Source organism: Pseudonaja textilis, chromosome 1 (genome assembly GCF_049901715.1).
Source record: "Pseudonaja textilis isolate UNSWEBS1 chromosome 1, rPseTex1.2, whole genome shotgun sequence".
Lineage (NCBI taxonomy): Eukaryota > Metazoa > Chordata > Lepidosauria > Squamata > Elapidae > Pseudonaja > Pseudonaja textilis.
Genome location: NC_141990.1, coordinates 6,886,400 through 6,909,442, shown reverse-complemented (window position 1 = coordinate 6,909,442; position 23,043 = coordinate 6,886,400). Strand labels below are relative to the sequence as shown.

The 23,043-nt window shown below is 44.1% G+C and overlaps 1 protein-coding gene across 1 annotated transcript in view; it reads left to right on the top strand.

The window, feature by feature from the left end:
• The window catches only part of RPS6KB1 (ribosomal protein S6 kinase B1), a 32,089-nt gene extending 9,348 nt beyond the window's left edge, over window positions 1-22,741 (top strand). Inside the window, exons 5-15 of the mRNA XM_026710251.2 lie at window positions 1,039-1,186; window positions 3,536-3,593; window positions 6,134-6,234; window positions 7,591-7,681; window positions 11,696-11,786; window positions 13,186-13,293; window positions 14,990-15,052; window positions 16,250-16,327; window positions 17,451-17,558; window positions 19,810-19,922; window positions 20,742-22,741. Of these exons, the coding sequence (XP_026566036.1) occupies window positions 1,039-1,186; window positions 3,536-3,593; window positions 6,134-6,234; window positions 7,591-7,681; window positions 11,696-11,786; window positions 13,186-13,293; window positions 14,990-15,052; window positions 16,250-16,327; window positions 17,451-17,558; window positions 19,810-19,922; window positions 20,742-20,979 (1,197 nt within the window). The 3' untranslated portion in view covers window positions 20,980-22,741. The remainder of the gene's footprint in view (window positions 1-1,038; window positions 1,187-3,535; window positions 3,594-6,133; window positions 6,235-7,590; window positions 7,682-11,695; window positions 11,787-13,185; window positions 13,294-14,989; window positions 15,053-16,249; window positions 16,328-17,450; window positions 17,559-19,809; window positions 19,923-20,741) is intronic.
• The last annotated feature ends 302 nt before the right edge of the window (window positions 22,742-23,043 follow it).

The following is a 23,043-nucleotide window of genomic DNA, read 5'->3' as shown; positions in this document are numbered from 1 at the left end:
TATTATTGCTCCTTGTATGATAGTGGAATAGCTAGAGCTGGGCCTATGCTTCTCAAATATCATCCAGTCCGTTGAAACCTAAATGACTCTGAATACGTATTATAGCTGAACATACATTTAACAATGGGTCCTCCTGGGATCTATAATCTCTTTTGAAAAAAGGGAGGAAAAAGAATGAGATAGAAAAGTCTGGACAAACTGGGCTTGGTTCAAATGGGTTTGATTGTTTAACGTTCATTGAATTGCAAGAAACTGACTCTTCTGTCATGTGTGAACCAGACCATCATTAGAAGCCATTGTAATGTTTGATAACTGGTTAGTGGGCTGTGAAAACCAAGCCAAATAACAAAGAGGCTCTTTGGGTTTATAATGTCTAAAGTCCTCCAAATCAAGAATCCAAATTAAAAGTACAGGAGTCCAGATTAGCAACTATAAGATGTGTGGACTTCATCTCCCAGAATTCCCCAGGCAGCATGCTTTATCCTTTTTCTACTCAGCTGCTCATGTCTTGATCACCTTGCTATCAGACTACTGAACCATATTTTACTTGGGGCCGTTCAGAAACTTCAATTGGTACAATATGCAGCAACTTCACACACTCCAGTCCCTTCCTTGTTATTATTATCTTTATTGTCAGAGTACAACATGTATACAATGAGATTGGCTGAGCTCCCTTCGTGCCCCCCCCCCCCCACACACAGTGAGGGACAGAAGGCACGTTGATAGCAATTGTTTTATCTGCAGCTCTAATTACCCCTCTGTGTCTGTGTTGTTTGGTTGCAGAGCTTTTGATACATTATATTTTTGTCAGGAAATATCAGGTTCACATGTGAAAGTCCAGTTAAGTTGGTTGATTGCTAAAAGCCTATGCACAAGAATCTTCTCAACTAATGGTTAAATTCAAGGAAGTTTCACTTAGTTTGCTTGTGGCTACGTAGGGATTCTAGGCTGATCTCTCTTTTAACCTTGCCCCCAGATTCCACCATTCCCTCTACCTAATTTTTAGAATACAAACGCTGATTGTTTTGTCTTCTTTAGGCGATGATTGTGAGGAACGCAAAAGACACCGCTCACACCAAAGCCGAGCGGAATATCTTGGAGGAGGTCAAGCATCCATTTATCGTCGACTTGATTTATGCCTTTCAGACTGGTGGAAAACTCTACCTCATCCTTGAGTATCTCAGCGGTAAGTGTGAGCGGAGAATCAACATGTGGATTTTGAGTTCACCAACAGTGTGAGATCCATTGCATGCTTACATTTCCCTCATAAAACTCCTCTGTATTTTTAGAAATATTCGTAGTCTTTGAGTTAACAGCCAGAATTGAGCCCGGAATCACAGTTATTAAGTCATGCAGGTTGTTAAGCAGGTCACCATGTCACCGGGCTCAATTTCCTGACCTCTTTTGTGGTGGTCATTAAGCAAATCAGTTGCCTGCATTGATGTTTTTGCATGAAAACTATAGATTTCGGGGGGGGGGGGTGTTTAAAAACATAAATCGGCATGCTGCAAACAGCTGTGAATATGGTTTGGTTGCCAAGCACCCAAAATGCAGTCGTGGGACATTGGGAGGAGCCTGGCTGTTGGAAGTTCAAATCTGGGTCATAAGTAACCCTGGGGAAACTCCGTCATAACTTTGAGTGGTCGCTAAGTGACCGGTTATAAGTCGAGGACTGCCTGTATCTTCTTTTGTAAATCTAAAACATATGCAGGAGAAGGAAAAGGGGGGCGATGGTTCACTTGGGTTCAAAATTTGCCAACTGCACAGGGGCAGATAGGACAGCGCTCTAGAGGGTCAACGTTATTGCCCAGAGGGTCATTGGTTGCCCTCTTCCCTCTTTGGAAGAGCTTTATAGCTCCCGCTGCCTTAAGAAAGTTCAAAACATCCTCAAAAATCCATTTCATCCTGGGCACCCTTTGTTTTTGAACTATTACCATCTGGCAGGCGGTATAGGACAATAAAAACAAGGATAAATAGGCTGAAAAACAGCTTCTATCCCAGGACAGTAACTCTATTGAAGTCTACTGTATAAGTGCAATATTAATGCAATATCAGGAGTTTTCAGTTCAGTTGTATAGAATGCGAAGGATGTGTCCTTGTGTTTTATTTTTATAGTTACAATGTACACTGAAGGTGGCATTTAATTTCATTATACGAGGTGCAATGACAATAAAGTAAACTAAATACATTTTTAAAATGTACTATTTTTTTTTTTCAAAGAAGTTTCTCTAAAGAAGCATATCTTTTGTATTAGTTTTTTCTCAAACTGCTGTAGGAGGAAGAGCGGTGCAGAACCTGGGGGAGTAATCAAATGAGGGATCTGCCCAGAATCCCTACGTAGCCACGCACAGGCTTAAGTCCAACCACCCCCTCCCCTCAACGCTGTTGACCCTTAAAAAACTCCAAGAAGGTGCTAACCCTTAGTTGAGAGGGTTCCTGTGCACAGGCATAATTAGCAGTAAAGCAGTCTAATTGGACCTTCAGGTATAGACCTGGACTTTCACGCCTGACAACCGCCCCCTTTCAGAAGTGGTCTCTGTCAGGAAGGTTGCATTTCTGGGGAAGCCACACTTACAGGTAGTCCTCCACTTAACAACAGGTGGTTCAAAGTTACAACGGCAATGAAAAAAGCGACTTATGGACATTTTTCACAGTTAAGTCCTTTGCAACATCCCCGCGATCATGTGATCACAATTCAGATACTTGGCAATGGTTTCACACTGTGTCCTAAGGTCACCGGTTTTGAGACCTTCTGATGAGCAAAGTCAATGGGGGAAGCCAGATTCGCCGAACAACCAGGTTGCTAACTTAACAACAGCGGCAAGGAAAGCTATAACATGAGGCAAAGCTCACTTAACAAATGTCTCCCTTAACAACAGGAATGTTGTGGTCGTAAGTAGATTGTGGTCGTAAGTCGAGGACTACCTGTACTGTACGTAGCTGTCCAGCGGACCCAGTGTCTGTTCATGGCATGGGCCCAGGCTACTCGAGGGACTGTCTCATCCCACTGGGATTGTCCTCTCTGTCCACGCTGGCCGAGGAGGCACATCGTAGGTCCTGTTGGCCCGAGTCTTCTGGATGGTGAGGTGCAGGATAAGGACCTTCCCTGCTGTTGTCCCTGCCCTTTGGAACATCGTGCCCTCCAGAGCGAGGTCAGCTCCAACCGTCCGGACCTTCTATAAGACCTAGAGACCTGGCTCTGGCATTTAATTATGCTGCAATATTTATAATAGATACTGGTTTTTATCTTTTGTGATTGTAAGCCAGAGTTACCCTGAGATATGATGGAGGGCCAATAAATTTTAGAAATAAATAAATAAGTTACAAGGCAATTTGTGAATCTAACCCGAGTGCGGTCAGTTCTCTAAACACAAGGACACGTTATCTAGAATGCTCCATGGACTTGGAAATAGGGCAGCCAGCTTTCTGCGATGCAGCCATCTGCACCCCTCCTCTCCGGTGACATCTGTCGGATAGTATGTTCCTAGTGACGGAGCCGAAATTTTACCGGGCTTTTCTCCCACCTCTGTTTCAGGAGGAGAACTCTTCATGCAGTTGGAACGAGAGGGGATATTTATGGAAGACACCGCTTGGTAAGTGACGGAAAGTTTTCTTCCGCTCCAGCAGGGTAGACTTAAGGCAAGAGCTGAGTGAAGAATGTATGTAGCCGGTTGGGGAGGCAAATCACAGCTTCCTGCTAAGCTGCGTTTTCACTTTCCATGCCTACAAGAGAGAAGGCAATTTGGGGAACTGGATATGGAATATGCCTGGGTGTGCCTGAAGGCTGATCTTATGATATGTCACAGTACAAGATTCTGTGTTTCATTTAAATGGTTATATAAATACCACTAAATATATCATGAAGCCACAGTAGGCCTGAAATAGCTCCTGTTGAAACGAACCTCTGTGCAGAAGTTTGCTAAAGGCAGATGCGGACAGATTTTGACAAATACGTAAAGGCTGCACATATTACCTAGAATTAAACATGAGGTTGCATTCCAGCAGCTTCATTCAGTTTTGGGCTAAAAAATAAATTTGGTGGGGGGAGGAGGGGCTTAACATCCATCTGTATGTTGATCTTGTGGTTTTATTGTGGAGAAAAAAAACCGGATATGGCTGAAGCCTGTCCTTTGGGCTGTCCCAGCATTTGCTAACAATAATTAACAGGTTGGAATCGTTAAAACATTTCTAAAGAAGGAATATGGTTTTGAGGCCATGGGCCAGAAGCCACACATGAATTTCTCTGGCTCCTTAGCAGAAGGAAAGGCTGTTAAAGAGCACATGACTCCGACCTCATTGCTACAATCTACAGCATCTACTGTTGACTGGCACTCTTTATTGGCCAGTTAAAATGACTCCCATCCTCTTATCACATTAAGAGCTGAACTGAAGGAGGAAAGAAGGTCTGGATGACAAGTAGTCCTTGACTTACGACTGGCTGCTTGGTGGCCAGAAAAATAATTCAATGTTATGATGGGCCAGAAAAATGGTACTTACTATCTGGAGTCCTGACAGCTACCCCACCCACCCCGTGTAATCACAGGACCATATTTTGGATGTTCAGCAACGGACCAAATTTAAGGCTTTTCTGAAGCATCTTGGAGACACATGGCCCTAATTACTGCCATTTTTTTTGCCACAAACTGGTGTTTAATTCCAGTTTCTGGTGGAAAATGCCCGTAATCTATAAAGAGATCCCTCAGCGATTGCACTGTTCACTTAAGCTGCTGCAAAAAAAGGTTGTAAGACCGGACTTGGACACATGATGACCTGCTTAATGACCATCACAATTTATGATCATAATCGTGGTCTCTTATTACAGTCGTAAGTCAAATGGCTACTTATATATCGATGCTGCTTTCTACCCCTATCCTAAGGGAGAGGTGGAAGAACATCACTTGTGCTTCTGTGCAGCTTAATAAGCTGGGCAAGAATGACCATCTTCAGGGAAGGTGGATGACCACCTCGTTTAGAAATGCGGAGCCCCCCCAAAAAGGGTTTTTTCTGCCCACACCAAATGGGAGGTTGAAAAATGGTGTCATCGCCCTTGTTTGGGAAGGGGGAAACCTGGGTGCAGCAGGAGGGTTGCGCAGCTTTTGGATTTTTTTTTGTCCATTCTGTTTGTATTCCTTGAGGCAGACCGAAAAGTAGCGGCAGAGAATCAGGCCCTGTTCAGACATTACAGTAAAGCAGCGGTCCCCAACCTTTCTGACACCAGGGACCCATTTCAGAAGAAAAATGGTCTTCCGGAGACGGTGGGTGGGTGGGATAGTTTCCTGCACAACCTAGATCCTGTGCATACACAGATGAAGCTTTGTTTGCTCACCCGCCGCTTGTGCGCCCCAGTTCCTACCAAGCCTTGAACCCAGTACTGGGGGTTTGGGGACCTCTGCACTAAAGGGCTGCAAACGTCTGTAATTGGCCAGCAGGGCAGCATTAAAAGCAACAGAGGGCGGTCCTTGACTTACAACCATTTGTTTAGTGACCATTCAAACTTAACAACAGCACTGAAAAAAGTGAGCTATGACCATTCCTCACACCACAGCATTCCCCGTGGTCACGTGATTCAAATTCGGGTGCTTGGCAACCAGCATTTATTTACGAACTTTCCACAAACAGAGTCAAGGGCGGAAGTTGGATTTGTTTAATGACTACAGGATTCGCGTAACAACCAAAAATAGAATTGGGAATGACTTGCTTAAAAAAAACACCTCACCTCATTTAGCACAATTCTGGGCCCAATTGTGGTTGTAAGTTGAGGACTACCTGTGGCTTGAAATGGAAGTATGGACTGTGATGTATCCATGTAGCTTCTGAAATTATGATTACAGTTGAAATTATGGTTATGGTTTTTGCTTTGGGTCTATTGCCCTCAAAGCAGGAATGGGAAAACCCAGCTTCTTTAAGAGCTGGAATAAGGAGTGAGAGTAAAACTAAGCCAAACAAACAACTATAAAACTTGGAAGCTGAGTCTTCTCTCGTGCCACATCTGAGATTTTGCACTGCTTCTTCTTGTTTTTAAATTTATTTCTTAATCTATATAGTTGCTAATTGAGATTGATTGACATATCAAAGCCATACACGCCACATAGCCACCCGGGTTCCTTTCCTAATCGGATTTTTTGCATTGCAGTTTCTACTTGGCTGAAATTTCAATGGCTTTGGGACACTTGCATCAGAAAGGAATCATCTACCGTGACTTAAAGCCAGAAAACATCATGCTGAATCACCAAGGTTAGAAAGACAGTGACCAAGCCCCGTTTTAGTTTTTTTTCAACCCTTGTTCAGAATTATTGGAATCTGGGCGTGATTCAGTGGAAGAGATTTCCCCGCCTGAGAGTCAACATGTTGGTTGGTATTGCAGTTTTCTGCATTTCCAGATGGTATAAGGCAGGAGTCTCCAACCTTGGCAACTTTAAGGTTCGTGGACTTCAGCTCCCTGTATTCCCCAGCCAGCATGGGGAATTCTGGGAGTTGAAATCCACAAGTTTTTAAAGTTGCCAAGGTTGGAGACTTCAGGTGTAAGGACAATGGTCCCACCATTTGCATGGACACTGGGTTACTGCCTGAATGCACACTTCGATTTTGAATCCTTGGGGAGATGTCTGGTGAATTTGGAGCATGATTTTACTACAGGATGTCTGAAAGCTTTCATGGTCTTTTCTCAGGTTGGCACCCATGAGATGAGATGCTGACATCTCCCATTATAGTAACCGTGAACTTAATGCTCTTTGTCCATTGAGCATTCAAAATTACAGTGGCCCTGAATGGACTTAGAATCCCTGCCTGAAATTATGGCCATCGCATGAACAAAATTTGGGCATTTGGCAAACTGTCCACCCTGACACCTGACTGTAGCATTGCCCCCCCCCAATACTCTCCTGTAGTGCTGGGTCCCCCAGGCCTTGGGCCTACTTTCTCCATTGGGTCCCGAAAGGCCTTGTGTCTGTTTCCCACATAGCTTGATTCCACCCCCTCCTCCCCCCTAGGTTTCCCAGGTCCTCCCCATCTCTGAGCTACCCTTGCTTTGCTTATTGACCATTTAACAACTGTAATAAGGAGAACCAGGATTAGGGCATTTAATGAGCCATAACAAGGATTAGGGTGTTTTTGATTTGATTTGTTTCGAATTTGATTTCTATAGTCGCTCATCTCCGCAAATAATTCTGGGCAGCTCACAATTCAAAACCTATATAAAAATGTAAATTAAAAAAAAATTAAAACAATAAAAATAGTAAAAAGTACCTCGCTTAACAAGCATCATGACTTGCCACCGTAATATGCAGACTTCATTATGGTTGTAAGTCGAGGACTACTGTATTTTACCTGCCTAAAAGAAGCAGGAAGTGAAAGAAGAGAAAGAGCTCGGCCTGTTAGTAGCAGATCTTTTCAGGGGTGGGCCCCTATTTTGCAGGATATTTGTCCTCGAAGTACCTGCTAGGCTACACTCCTGTCAGGGTTTAGAAAGCCAACTGATTTCCCACTCGTTGGCCTTTTGTATGTGTTACTGCTTGTGTGTCAAAAAGTGTATTTTAACTGTACATTAGCTTTCTGTGCTTCTCTCACTTCTTTATTTTTTTTTCTTTTCAGGTCACGTTAAGCTGACAGATTTTGGACTGTGTAAAGAATCCATTCACGATGGAACAGTCACACATACATTCTGTGGAACAATAGAATACATGTAAGTCCAGCTGATAACGATAGAAAAATGGTGTTCAAGAAGTGTTTATTTTTCCCCTTCAGATTAACCTGCCTAGTGGCCAAAGCAAATCATGAATGTTTTCAGTTTAAATTAGGAGAGAGAGCATGCGCATGCACACGCACATCCACACATTCACTCATTCACTCTCAGGATTTCTTGAGAAGAAGAAAAAGATCTCTCAATTGAATGTCCTTCAGGTGTGTTGGACTAAATTACTGTAATCTCCACTCAGAATGATCCAGGAACAAGGCTGATGGAACTGATTTTTTTTTTTAGCAAACAGGAGGAATCTTGTCAATTTAATCTGTAGTTTTTTCTCTTCAAAAGACTTGTTTTTAAGTTCCTACAAGAGCCTTTTTTTAAATTTAGCTATTTGGATTTATATTTAGGAGGTCAAGACAGCATATTGTCTCAACTTAGGACAGTAATGAAGGCTGCCCATTTAGGTTGCAGGTCACCTGTCATTAACTGAAGTATCAAACCTAACCCCATCCCTGCTTTCCCCAGTGAATTGTTTACTAAATATGCAGATTTTCTTAAGTGGAGCACTGGGAGGGGGAGGCCTATCACAGACCTAGGCTGACCTATTCCGGGCCTCTCAAGGCACCTGGGGCTTCGCTCCCTATCCTGGCAAGATGTGGGGGAGATAGGTGGTGGGGTATCTGTGCACTACTTCCATTTTTCTCCTGTGCGATTGACCCTATGAGATAGAGGTTAGAGTCACTTAATGCTTTTTCATACCGAAGAGTGGGCTTGAAATAGGATTTAGCACTCTTAGTTACTATGGTCACACTGCTTAATGCTTTTGAGAAGATGTTAGTTTTGATAGGACGACTGACCTTTTAAGATTTGGAAGCTTGTCTCTTGATTGGCATCCTGAATTTTGGAGAACGAGTGTCCCTGTCCGTGTACCACTGAGATCTCATCAATGTCATAACGAGCGTCAGTATTTTTCATGCACTATCATTTGAAAGAGATATAGTACGTTTTAGTACAAGTGAGCCTCAACTTACAACTGGCAGCTTAATGAATGTTCAGAGTTACAGCTTATCTGGTAAAAGGGGGTTCAGATCAGAAATTCCATTGGTTTACACACACACACACAACCATACACACACAGGACCATTTTTGGATGCTCAGCAATACAGCTGCATTTATGGTGGTTTGCAGTGTCTTACAATCATGTGGCTGCACTTTACGATGATTTTGCCAAAAACCTGAAATGGTTTCCAGTATTCAGCAAAACTCTGCCGTATTAGAAACTGGGCTTGTTTTATGACTACTTTGCTTGTGTATTGCTGTAAAAAAATGTAAAATAAAGTGAACTCAAATTATTGACCTGATTTATGACCATCACAACTGTTAGGGTCATAGGCCAAGGCTTCCAGCATCTGTGAAGCAAGATGCTGTTTAATTTGGTAGGTGATTATGCAATGCTATGAAACTGATCCTTCGCATGAAAACACGTACATCGGGTCACATGATAGCCACATATGCCTATCTGGTGACTCTAAATTACTCATTTGAAAAATCTTACTGAGGAGTTGATGTCACTGAGATGACCTCTGCTGCAGAACATGTTGAATAAAGGTCACAGAATCATAGGGCTGGAAGGGGCCTTGGAGGTCTTCTTGTCCAGGGGTCCGATTTCATTGAGGGCCACATCAGGGTTGTGTTTGACCTTGGGGGGCCAGGGGGGGCATGGCCAGCTTTACGTCACTCATGTCGGGGCGTCTGTGGTAGCCTGTGTGGGCTCGCGAGCTCCATTTTCGGCTGTGATGGCCTCCTGCAACCCTCTGCCAGCAAAAAAGGAGCTCTGGAGGGTCGCAGGCTGGTCATTCGCTGTTTCCAGGGTGGCCCCGTGGGACAGATCTAAGCACCCAGTGGGCCAGATCCAGCCTGCAGGGCCTTGAATTTGACACCCCTGTTCTAGTCCAGTCCCTTGTCCAAAGCAGAGACCTTATTCCATCCTGGACAGATGGAAACTTTTCTTGAAAACCTCCAGTGATGGAGCACTGACAGTTGCGGAAGCTGAGCTGTTCCATTGATCAATTGTTCTCACTGTCAGGAAATTCCTCCTTAGTTCCAAGTTGGATCTTCCTCTAGCAAGCTTCCACCCACTGCTTCTTGCCTCAGGTGCTTTGGGCAATAAGTCAATCTCCTCTTCTCTGTGACAACCCCTTAAGTACTGGCCCAATCATTCCCCCCGCCCCCAATCCTTTTCTTTGATAGGCTAGTCCAGAGGTCTCCAAACTTGGCAACTTTAAGACTTGTGGACTTCAACTCCCAGAATTCTCCAGGCTGGAGAATTCTGGGAGTTGAAGTCCACAAGTCTTAAAGTTGCCAAGTTTGGAGACCTCTGGACTAGATGTACCTAGTTCCCTTAGGTATTCATCATAGGATTTAGCCTCCGGACCCCTTTTCATCTGTTGCTAAAAGAGTTAGAGTTGGTTTAATGTCATGGTTCCAACTAACTAACCCAACCAATTCAGAACTCTTGAGACTGGAATCCTTCTCGGAACTTCCTTATCGGGTACATCATATTGGCACGAATAAAAGCAAAACCAACTGTTAACTGTTTCCCATAGTTTCAGTATAATTAAAAGAGTACATGATTCCCTCCCCCTGGGTGTCCCAGGTCATATTGTCCAGTTAGCTTATTTAGCAGCTTACCTGGTCATTCCTCTTATGTCGGGCACCTGTGGAGATGACCTTGGTTCCCATGGGATGGTTGTGTGTTATTGTCTGGTCTGGCATTCCAAACCTCTCACCCTCTCCAATATTGTGTGGCAGCCGAGAAATAAAAAAATGGCTGCAGTGGCCCATTTTGAAGTTGACTTGTACTCTTTCTGGGGCCTTGACATCTTTTTTATATTGTGTTGACCAGAACTGGGCACAGTATTTCAAATGTGGCCTCACTAGTGCAGTCTATCTCTTCTCATGATCTTGATATTACTCGATGCAGCCTAGGATTGCATTGGATTTTTGGACAGCTGCAGCACACTTGCTGGCTCGTAACAAGTGATGTTCCATCAGGACACCTAAACCCCCCTCACAGACATGGGCACTACTGTTAAGCCAGGTACCGCCTTATCCTGTACCTTTGCATCTGGTTTTTAAACTTTTCACACTGTCACCAGCTCAGCATGACACTTTACATCAGAGGTGAGTTGGAACCATGGCCCCTTTATGACTTGTGGACTTCAACTCCCAGAATTCCTGAGCCAGCTGGCTCAGGAATTCTGGGAGTTGAAGTCCGCAAGTCATAAAGGGGTCATCATTGTTGAGGTAATTCCCCGTTAGGAGAATGAGCGCATACAGGGAGACGTATTTGAGAGTAGTGTTTGAATAATACACACACAGCACGCAGATACACTGTACAGTAAATGTAGGTTTTTACTTCCAGAAACGTTAAAGCAAAGTTCAAACACAGTCCAAAGTCATTCACAGGTAAGATCAGACAGTTTTTAGTCCAGGGATAATCCAATAATAAAGTCCAGTATCAAAAACAGTTCAGTATCAGACTTACATCCAATCCAACAGAAGGAAACAGAGACTTACTGAGACTTCTTCTGAGACTAAGACTAGACTAAACAACCCAGGTTTCTGGCTCCATCTTATGGCCGTTTGATGAACCATACCCAATTACACTTTTAGGATTCTCTTAAAGAGACAGTATTAAAATGTCTATCCTGCTTTATATATTTCCAACCCAAATAGCTGTTAGGTGACTTACATTCCTAACAATCATTCCCCACCTGTTTTACAAGATGCTGACGCTGACACATGAGTGTTACGTATAGCAAGTTAGCAAAGCTAGCCCCTTAGAAGTAACGGTTATTCACCACAGGTGAGCGGCTGTAACCAGAAATACGTGACTGATTTATGGCTATCACAACTGGTGCTGTCCGCAGGGTCTTTAATTATAATCGCTACCTGTTCGCTATGCTCTGCTGTGCTGATCCTTGCTCTTTGCATTTGATGTCTTTTTAGGGCCCCTGAAATTCTGATGAGGAGTGGGCACAACCGTGCTGTGGACTGGTGGAGTTTGGGGGCGCTAATGTATGACATGCTGACTGGAGCAGTAGGTGCACACTTACAAGCTGCATGTTTTGTTTGTTGTTTTGGAACACATTCCCTTCCTTTAAAGAATTTACCAACGTGGTTTTTTTCTTTTTAAATCTGCCTATTGCTAAGCATGGGCGCTTCGATTTCCCGATTTTGAAAGAAATCTCATTTACAGTCTGGTTTATTCAGAAAACATGGGTGAACAGGTAGTCCTTGTCTTTACAACCACAGTAGAGCTTGGAATACCGATTGTAAGTCGTTGTGTCATAAGTCGAGGCGCTATGTCATCGAATTCTATTTTAAGACTATTTTTACAATGGTAATAAAGTGAGTCACTGCGATCAGTGAAGCAAATCATATGGCCTTTAGTGAACCCTTTCATCCAAATGGTCAGAGGGTTTTTTTTTGCCAGAAACTGTAAAACAGACCTTGGGATGCTCCAAGCAGTCATAAATGCGAGCTGGTTCTCCGAGACCCTGAAATGCAACCATGTCACAAGGTGTGTGTATGTGTGTGTGTGTATGTCAGTTGTAACTTTGAGGACAGATCAGAAATAACTGTTTTTGAAGACCATCATAACTTTGAATGGTTGTTGAATAACCAATCTTTAAGTCAAGGACTACCTGTATTTCATTCTGCTTCTTGGAGTGACAGCAGTTCCATTTATGCTAATTCACAATACTTACCGATGTCCACAGCATGTTTGTTGGGAGGGAAATTTCCTTCCACTGGCCTGGCTGAATGTTTCACCCCGATCACATAAACTTTTGAGGCTGCAGCAAGCTTGGAAATTGAATCCCTGTTGGGTTTGCAGTACTGATTCCTTATGCGCTTACTGCTGACATTGTAGTCAGGGCATCGAAGCATGTGCATATCAAAAAAGTCAAGATAACGGTTATGACTGTATGATCGCATCACTGCCATTTCTCGTGATCGCGCGCATCCATATCTCGGGAGATTCTCAGTCATCCAAGTCATGGTTGTGCCAAAGGCATTTTTTTCAAAAGGGAACCGGATTTTTTTTTTCCTTGAAGACATTTTGCTTCTCGTCCAAGAAACTTCATCGGTTCTGGGAGGATGGTGGGGGAGATGGAAGGATGCGCATAACTAAGCCTTCCATCTCCTCACCACCACCGTCCTCCCAGAACCAATAAAGCTGCTTGCATGAAAAGCAAAATGTCTTCAACGAAAAATTAATAAAAGTCCCTTTGAGATCCTCGTCCATACTCTTTTAGTTTCTTAAGACAGCCCCGGCTGCAGATCAAACCCACTTTGTAATAGCCAGGTTTGGAAGTCAGCTTTTACAGGCCTGCTTAAAAGTCAGGAAGCACAAGCAGAATTTTGTTTCGGTAGCGGACATTATATAATGTGGTGCATTTTTCTCACAGCTTCTCTTTCCTCCTCTCTTTTTTCAGCCCCCTTTTACTGGGGAGAACCGAAAGAAAACGATTGACAAGATTCTCAAGTGTAAACTCAATTTGCCTCCCTACCTCACACAAGAAGCCAGAGATCTGCTTAAAAAGGTGAGGCTCTTACAGGGTAATCCCAGAGGTTGGATCAAGTATAAATTAAATAGCAGTGTTTTGAATTTGCTACTCTCCTGTAGCTTCTATGCTCAGTTACAGGTAGTCCTCGACTTATGACCACAATCGAGCCCAAATTTTCTGTTGTTAAGCAATATGGCTGTCAAATTAGTAGTGCCCGATTTTACAGCCTTTTTGTCGTGGTGGTTAAGTGAATCATGCAGTCATTAAGCGAATGTGGCTTCTCCCATTGACTTTGCTTGTTGGAAGCTGGCTGGGAAGGTTACAAATGATGATCACATGACTACAGACATGCTGCAAAAGTCATAAGTGTGGAAACCGGTCATAACCCACTTTTTTCAGTGCCATTGTAACTTTGAATGGTCACTAAATGAATGGTTGCAGGTCAAGAACTGACTGAGTTTAGAGTGAACCAAAAGTGATTTCATCCTAATTGTTCTTTGATCTGAATTGCAAGCTTGTGTTTCCCCAATTAATAACTACTAAATATTCATTAAGCCTTTTAAAAATACCAAATGTCTCCAGCATCTGTTTGTATACAGTTGGTGATCTTGGTAAATACAAGCCTGGAAATTAGTTGGCGAATCAGTCACGTGGACATTTACTCACAATGTTTCAGTACAGGTCATCCTCAACCTCCATCCATCCATTCAGCAACCAAAGTTATAACGGCACTGAAAAAAAGCGACTTATGCCTGGTCCTCACACTTAGGACCATTGCACTTTTGCAGCATCCCTGCGGTCAAATGATCAAAATTCAGGTGCTTGGCAACTGGCATGTATTTACCATAGTTGCCGGATCTTGGCTTCGTAGGCTCACCTTTTGCGGCATTCGCAGGCAGCTTCTGGCAAGCAAAGTCAATTGGGGAAGCCAGGCTTAATGACCGTATGATTTACTTAACAACGGTGATTTAAAAACTCATAAAACATTTGAAACTCGAAAGTTGAAACTAGAGGATGAACTCTTAACTGTAATTCCCATATCACCCAATGCATTTCAAGAGACATGTAAACTGGAAAATTTTGCCGCGCAAACCTCAGTTCTGGCTTTACTATACTCTAATCCAGGGGTCCCCAACCACCGGGCCGCGGACCGGTCCCGGTCCGTGAAACATTTCCTACTGGGCCGCCGGTGTGCTGAGCGCCGCCATCTTGTTTGACGAGAAAGTGTTTCCGGGTGAGCTTTTCCGGTTGGAAAGCAGCGTTTGGGTCCTGAAGGAATCCTTGCGCCTTAGTTTCATCGGGGGGTGGGGGGGCGCTTCGAACGAAACTAAGGCACGAGGATTCTTTCAGCACCCAAGGCCAGGCGAGCCGAGCGACCGTCCCGAAGCGAAGCCCATCGACAAAGGGACAAAGGAGGAGTTGAAGGTGGCGGGGAGACGCGGGGGACGGCTGGCTGGCCGGTCGCTCGGCTCGCCTTGCCTTGTCATGCGTGCTGATGCCGGTACCAGGTCGCGGATCATTTTGTGATGCCGGTACCGGGCCATGGCACAAAAAAGGTTGGGGGCCACTGCTCTAATCCACTTGGCCTTCAGAAAAGTATAACTGTCACAACCAATTGAATTGAGGGTCTTCCTTGCTTAAAGGACCAGGTTGGGGCAGGTCTGACAGCTATCAAGTAACTTTTTCTAAAAGAAAGTCCATTTGGTTTTAAACATCTATCCCCTCTCTTCAGCTGCTAAAGAGAAACGCTGCCTCTCGTCTAGGAGCTGGTCCTGGAGACGCTGGAGAAGTTCAGGTACGCAATTTTGTGATTTGTCCTCCCTTCCCTTCCGGCCAGTAAAATAATTTTCAAACGGGGTTGTGTCTTGGATGTAAGCAAGGGCTTGGTTATAGTTTCAGAGAGATGTCAAGCCAGCCTGCTTGGCAATTCAAAACTAATAACAAAAATTTAAAAAATTGGGAAATTGCTGAGCTGTCTGTTCTTCTCTCTTGCCTTTCCTTGCACAAGGAGGATGGCTGGGGAATGGGTAGAAAGGATGCCAGCTGATCCGGTCACAAATGTCAAATACGTTGGTGAGCGCCGGCATGTCAACTAAAATGTCATGGCATGTCACATAGGTGTCACCATCACTGTCCTACCAATTCTAAATAAACAATTTTGAAGCAACACCTTAGATCACGGGTGTCAAACTTGCCGCATAACATTGATGTCACGTGACATATCACAATGTTTTTCCTTCACGGAGATGAAGTGGGCATGGCCCATTCTCAACCTTGGCAACCCCTTTCAGATGTGCGGACTTCAGTTCCCAGGACTGGCTGGGGAATTCTGGGAATTGAAGTCCACAAGTCTTAAAAGTTGTCAGAGTTGGACACCCAGAGGTTAGACGTTAGTTTTCATGTGCCCCTTTTGGTCTTTTGAACTGTGAAAAACTTTAGGAATTGTGATTTGGGACAGTTAAGCGCACACACCATGCCATTTGGGTGGTCTTGTATTTATTTGTATAAAGAATCAATTTTCCCGACCTGGATTCCTTGTAGATAACAGCTATTGTGTCAATTTCACAGAGAGTGTAATTCTCTTGTATGAGAAACTGCAACCATCTATGGAAATGTCTATTGGAATTGTTAAGTGCTTTATTTAACAATGTCTTTAAAAAACGGTTTCCATTGGGGTATAGTAATTCAAGATTTAAGCATGGCTGGCTGGGGAATTCTGGGAATTGAAGTCCTCGCTTCTAAGGGGTTGCTGAGGTTGAAACAGAGCCTTAGTTCATTTTAGGGAACGATTGTTGCTTTGCCCAGTTTTTATTTGATGCTCTGTCTCTCCCAGTTCCTATTCCTATTCCCTCTGTCTCTCCCAGTTCCTAAGCGCTGTAGACCAGTGTGCTTCAGTTTGCATTCGGATCAAAATCAAGGACCTCTCATTTGGCATGTTTGGCTATCTTTGATTGGTTGTTGACTGATAACCCCTGTGTTTTTTTTCCCCCAGGGTCATCCCTTCTTCAGACACATCAGTTGGGAAGAACTGCTAGCTCGGAAGGTGGAGCCACCTTTTAAACCCTTATTGGTATGTAATTTGGATACGTGCTTGTGATTTTCAGGCACAACCCAGCCAAATAAGCCAAATTTTGGGAATCAGGGCGTGTGGCATTCCCAACCCAGATGGGTTTTTTGGCCCTGTCTTTCCAAAGTTGTCTGAATCAATACTCAGCTGCGTCCCACTTCCTCCGCAAGGGAGTTCACTTCTGATTCTTCCTCAGTTTTAAATTTCGGGCTGAAATGCAACCCCCCCAATTTTAAAGTCTCTCCTTCACTTCAGGGGAAGGCAGAAGATTGGCACAGCTAGCCGAAGTCTGGGCTTCCCATAAACCATTGGGTTGCAAAGTGGAGAATTCATTGATCCATTTCCATAAATTGGAGCTCAGAGATGCACCTGGCTATTAAAGGTAGTCCTCACCTTACAACCATTCGTTTAGTGACTGTTCTAAAGTTAAACGGCCCTGGGGAAAAAAAAGACTTACGACCGTTTTTCACACTTATAGCCATTGCAGCATCCCCATGATCACGTGATCAAAATTCAGACGCTTGGCAACTGGTTCATTTGCAGTTGCAGGTCATGTGATCCCCTTTCGCCACCTTCTGACAATCAAAATCAATGGGGGAAACCAGATTCCTTTAACGACCGTGCCGCTAAGTTAACAGGTGCAGTGATTCACTTCACAGTTGACAAGAAAGATCATTAAATGGGCCAAACGCTTAACAACTGTCACTCAGCAACAGAAATTTTGGGCTCAATTGTCGTAAGTCAAGGACTACCTGTATTTTGTCGAATAGTTGCAGTAACACTCAGACTTCCTAGAGCTCTGGAGTCCCAACTAACTGTGGTGCTTGGGAGGGGAGGTCTCCTTGATGTCTTGGCCTTGAAGGCATCTCTTCTCACTCCTCCTTTTCTTTGATCCGTTGACTCCCTTTCCCCTTCCCCTTGCCTTCATTTCTCAGCCCAGTTGTCCAAAAAGGGGACCCTCCGGTGGCGGCGGCAGGACTCCAGCAGACTTCCAAGGTGGTACATCTACGGAACGTTTCCTCCGTCCAGAAGCTTTGTCCTCTTCCACTAAAGGCTGTTGTGCTTATCTGTTAAACTGTTTTAAAAAAAACAACAACCCTTCCTTCAACTTTTGTTTTTTGCAAAGCAATCCGAAGAAGACGTGAGCCAATTTGATGCAAAATTTACACGTCAGACTCCTGTTGATAGCCCCGATGACTCGACCCTCAGCGAAAGTGCCAACCAAGTTTTCTTGGTAAGTAAGTTTGGCGATGAATGTCGTCCTGGTCGTCCCAAAGGTGCTTTTTCCAAAAGGCAATTGGACCTTCCTGGGGGGTTTTTCCGCCTTGAAAACGTTTTGCTTTTCATCCAAGAAGCTACTTGTTCAAACTGAATGAGAAGCAAAACATTTTCAAGGGGGAAAAAAAACCCAGGAAAGTCCAATTGCAAAAAGCACCTTTTTTGGAAAAAGCACCTTTGAAATATTTGAGGATGAATCCTGACACATCCAAAGCAACCAGGTCTGCTTGCTCTCTGGCTCAAATTCTCAAATGTTCTCTGTGTGTGAAGGAAGCGAGATTATCCACCTACCTTTTCACCTACCTAAAGTTCCTCACTCTTTTATTTCCCTCCTCCTTGCTGTGGCTTGCTGCTGGGATTGGATTTATGGAAGAATGTCTGCAGAATCTGTTAAGCCACTTCCCCAGTTCAGTTCTTGCTTAGGTAGCCCTTGACTTAAACGACCACAATTTGGACTGAAATTTCCACCGCAAAGCAGTGAGGTTGTGCAGCCGGCAGGTCCAATCTTTTGGCTTGCCTTGGCTGCCCTGAGTGAAGAGAAATTGTTTAGGGCTACCTATAAAATACATAATAAAATGCATGTATATAAATGACAAACTTCCTTTGTTTTTTTTATACACACACACGCACACGCACGCACGCACACACGATCTTGTAGGGTGTCTATGCAGATTCCCAGTCATTTAGGTCATCGTCATCCTAAAGGTGCTTTTTCAAGAGGCAATTGGACTTTCCGTTTTTCCTTGAAAGATGTTTCGCTTCTCATCCGAGAAGCTTCTTCAGCTCTGACCGGGGATGGTGGGGACTGGAGGGATTTATATTTCTTGAAGACAGCCTGTCGTTTGCATCCTTTTAGAGAGTTGTTGAGGCCACTTGGAGGTTTATCTGTGATAGAGGAGAACAAAGCCATCAGTACTAGATTCAGCAGTCCCATCTGCATTTAAAAGACAAAGGCCACACTTTTGAGGACAGCAAAGTCCACATTCTGGACAGAGAGGACCGCTGGTTTGAAAGAGGGATCTCAAAGAGACCATCTAGGTCAAAATGGAGCAGCCCTCCCTCAACAGAGGGGGGGGTGGGATACAACATCCTCTATCTCCAGTCCACAATACAGTCTTTTCAGCCGTTCCAAGAAGGCTCTGCACCCGTTTGCACCACTCAGGTGACCCCGAGGACACAGACAAACTTCCAGGTGGCCTCAATGGCCTCTCTTAAAGGATGCAAATGACCAGCTGTCTGCAAGGAGCATAAATCTTTCCATTCCCCACCCTCTAGTCAGAGCTGAAGAAGCTTCTTGAATGAGAAGTGAAATGTCTTCAAAGAAAGTCCAGTTGCCTCTTGAAAAAAAAGCACCTGTGGGAATTCAGCCCCTTGGTTATTTAATTGGTCTTGCAAATATCGGGATATCCTCCCAATATTTGAAAAAAGCACCTTTGAGATCTTGCAGGGTCACATTATTGGCTGTTCAGGGCCGCATGCAGTCCTTAGGGTGCAGATTGGGCACACCAGTTGTAAAATGAAATGTCACATGACTACGTTGCTTAGTGACTACACTTTGGCACTCCCAGTTGCCACGGTCAACTGAGAGTCATGATTGTTGCGCCAAGGGATTTGCAAACGGAGAGTTGCAGTACAGCTGTCAATCACCTGAATTTTAATTGCCTGACCATGAGGTTCTGCAACAGGTGTAACATCAGGCATCACAAGTCCATTTTTTTTTTCAGCACTAATGTAATTTCAAGTGGTCACTGAACGAATAGTCACAAACCAAGGACTAACTGTAGGACCAGTAAGGATCCAAGTTCTTGTTTCCCAGGCGATGTGAATGAGTCACAGTTCAATGGGATGGCACACTCTTGGCAGCTGGGTAGACCAAATGGCACGTATTGGAAAAGAGACAGTGACCTGGGTTCTAGTTCACAAATGAATAAGTGGTGGACACTATATATGTCTTTTAAATATATTTTTCTGTGGTGTTTCTTGACTATAAGGGAAGTCCTAAGGCAAAGAGATCATCAGCCTGAGTTAGGCAATATTGGTTGCTCCTACCTATACGTTGGTTCTTGTAGCAAAATTGATGGGAGGTTACTTCTCCCATGGCCTGTTTGGTTTTGTCACAATGTGCTGCCCTCATTTGAGTTCTTCTTTTGGTGGGGATGGTCACCGGCCACCCTCGTTTCTCTCCCCCCCCCCGCCCCCCCTTGCAGGGTTTCACGTATGTGGCTCCATCCGTACTTGAAAGCGTAAAAGAGAAGTTTTCCTTTGAACCAAAAATCCGGTCGCCACGCAGATTCATTGGCAGCCCTCGGACCCCCATCAGGTATTTGTCTCTTCCCATTGCTGGATGTTTTGTGAGTGATAGTATGTGCCTGCTCTTCATAAAAGCTTGAGAATCTTGGTTGCACGGGAATGTTGATTTTTCATCCAAAGATTTGCAAACACGATTCCATACAATCCTGTCGGTGCCATAAAATGACAGTAAGTCAGTAGAGGGTGAAAAGGCCTTCTTGGTAGTTGACGCCCCTGCGGGGATCTCCAGGTTGGAAAATGGGTGCATGTAAACGCAGAACCTCTGCATCATTGGCCTCGCCATTAAGTTACACAGATACTCGGCATATTTTGGCTTTAAGTTGCAATGTAGATGCAGCTATTGATCTTATGTACAAAATGGTTTGACCTTTTGCCTCTAAAATGCTTGGCTTAGCGCAGGAGTCTCCGACCGTGGCAACTTGAGGACTTGTGGACCTCAACTCCCAGAATTCTCCATCCAGCATGGCTGGCTGAGGAATTCTGGGAGTTGCACAAGATGAGGAGGGGGAGATGGTGGGGAGATGGATGGATATAGATAGATGGATAGATGCTAGGTAGATAGGTGGATAGGTAGGTAGACATAGATAGATAATGGATGGATGGATTGATGGATGTAGGTAGATAGATAAATGGGTGATAGGTGAGTAGATAGGTAGATGATGGATGGATAGATAGATGATGGATGGATAGAGATGGATGGATGGATAGAGATAGATGGATGGATGAATGGATGGATGGAGATAGATGGATGGATGGATGGATATAGGTATAGATATAAAAACTTTTTTTTGATAAAACCTTTTTAATGGCTGCTGCTTCTCTTCCAAAGCCCTGTCAAGTTCTCTCCAGGCGACTTCTGGGGCCGAGGCGGTTCCTCTGGCGTGGCCAATCCTCAGCCGCCCATGGACTATCCGATGGAGACGGGTGGGATTGAACAGATGGACGTAACAGTCTGCGGGGAAGCCTCAGCTCCTCTTCCGATCCGGCAGCCCAACACCGGTCCATACAAAAAGCAAGCCTTCCCCATCATTTCCAAACGACCAGAGCACTTGCGCATGAACCTATGACATCATCAGCCGCCGTCCTTTCCCCCGACCCCCCCCCCTGGCTTGAGCGACAGCAGAAGATGAGGACAACTCTCTGCGAGGCCGCCGTGCCTCACCGCCCTCTTCCTGCCAAAAGACGAGACCTCTTGTGGCTTTTTCTTTTCGCCCTCTTCTCAGTGATGGTATCAAGTTAGTCATTGCACAGAATAACGGAAAAGAAGAATGAAACAAAAAGAAAATGGATTCCCCTTGCCTCCCTCCCTCCTTCCCTCCTCCATTCTCTTTTTTCCCCCCACCTTCTCATTCCCTCCTTTGAATCAATGGTGCATAAAGACAGGACATGAGCAAAAAAAAAAAAAAAGGAGAAGGTATTACGCAACTTAGGCACAGTCGCTAACCGATACGCAGCGTGGCATCTTTTCCACTCTTTTATCCAAAATATTTTTTTCTCTCCCCCAAATCAATTGCTTGAAGCTAACGGGATGGAGAGTAGACTCTGGCTCTCCTGCATGGTTGTGCCCCCGGAAGTCCATGCCCCCGGGCAAATGTGCAGAATGTCAGCCTGGCCCTTTTCTACCTGAGTATTGAATCCCAACCAAGTTCCCGCAGGGGGCTTCCTGCAATTTTAAGAAATTACCAGAGGTCCGAGGCTTAACTCCAACCATTAGGATTCCACGTGCAAAAACAATCCGAACGAATCTTTTTTTTAAAAAAAGAAAATTATATATAGATATATAGATATATAAATCTCTATATTTTTCAACTAGTTTTTTTTTTCTTCCCTTTTTAGAAGGGACTCATTATGAAAAAGTCTCCCACAGTTGGAACACAACGGAATTATTGATTTCCTTCAGCAAAGAGAGAACAAGTTAGCAAGACTGAACATTTCTTATTATATTTGAAATAATGGTTTTGTAAAAATAATAATAATAAATCACTGTTAATTACGTTGCCAAGATTGGTAGGGTAAGAGTTTTACCCTCTTTTATCTTGTTTAAATACTTTTTTTCCCCTTGTCTTGTTTCGTTTCAAAAAGGATCCCCCATCGGGCCGTTGGCTGTGCTAAAACCTTGGCTGATGTGCGGACATCCCGTGTTTTAATCTGAGGTCTTTGTGATGTTTCCCCCCCGCCCCCACCTCCCCCCAGCTCAAGTTTTGCCCCACTGGTCTGGAGTTCTGGTGGCTGTGTGGAATTCCAAGTGTCTTGTCCTATATTCTCGTCACTCTGAAACCAGAATTCTGGCTATCAGGAACTTAATCTCTGTTTATATGCTGATTATATAGTTTTGCTCAAGACCCCGGCATGTGCCAAGGAGGGCTTAAACCTATCGCAAAAGGGGCACAAGCTTTAGCAGACGGCTATCATTTTTTTATATATATATAAAAATAAAAATAAGAACCTGCACATTTCCCTTGGTGTTGCAGCCGATTGGTAATGCTCAGAAGAGATAGTTTTACCCCATTAATTGTTCCATTGTTCATCTCTGTAACGGACGACCGTATATAACTTCTCTGTTGGGGCAAGCCATCCGTTGATTGTATTGAGGGGGAAAGAAAGGAAGAAAAAAAACCAGAAACACACAAGTATTACGATGGCCTTCGATGAATGTCTTCCAGAGAACTTTTGCAACTTTAATTTTAGGAAATGTTGAGAAGATTTGCTATTTATGTTTCTGCGATTGTTACTGAAGAGGAAAAAAAAAAGAAAGAAAACCTGTACACAAATGACTATGCCGTCACAGGTACAAAGAATTAAATAAAGGTAACTTTACCTTAACTTAAATACTTCCTGCCTTAAAGAAAGCATTTCCATGGCTACAGCTGGGGAAAGGGTGAATTTTTGTCCACAGAGTTTTACTCTAGTGTAGAGTGTGGGTGAGTGAAATGTTGGGACAGGGTGCTCATCCTTTTGCTTGCCTCCCCCCCCCCCCCGCTTGTTACACCTGGTCATTCTGCAACCGTGGCTACTTAAGAGGGTTTTTGTGATGTTTTTTTGTGCTTCTCTCCTTGAGCCATAGGATCTGAGCCATAGCTATATTTTTATTTGAATCTAGCCAGAACCTCTTCTGTGGATTCTTTACCCCC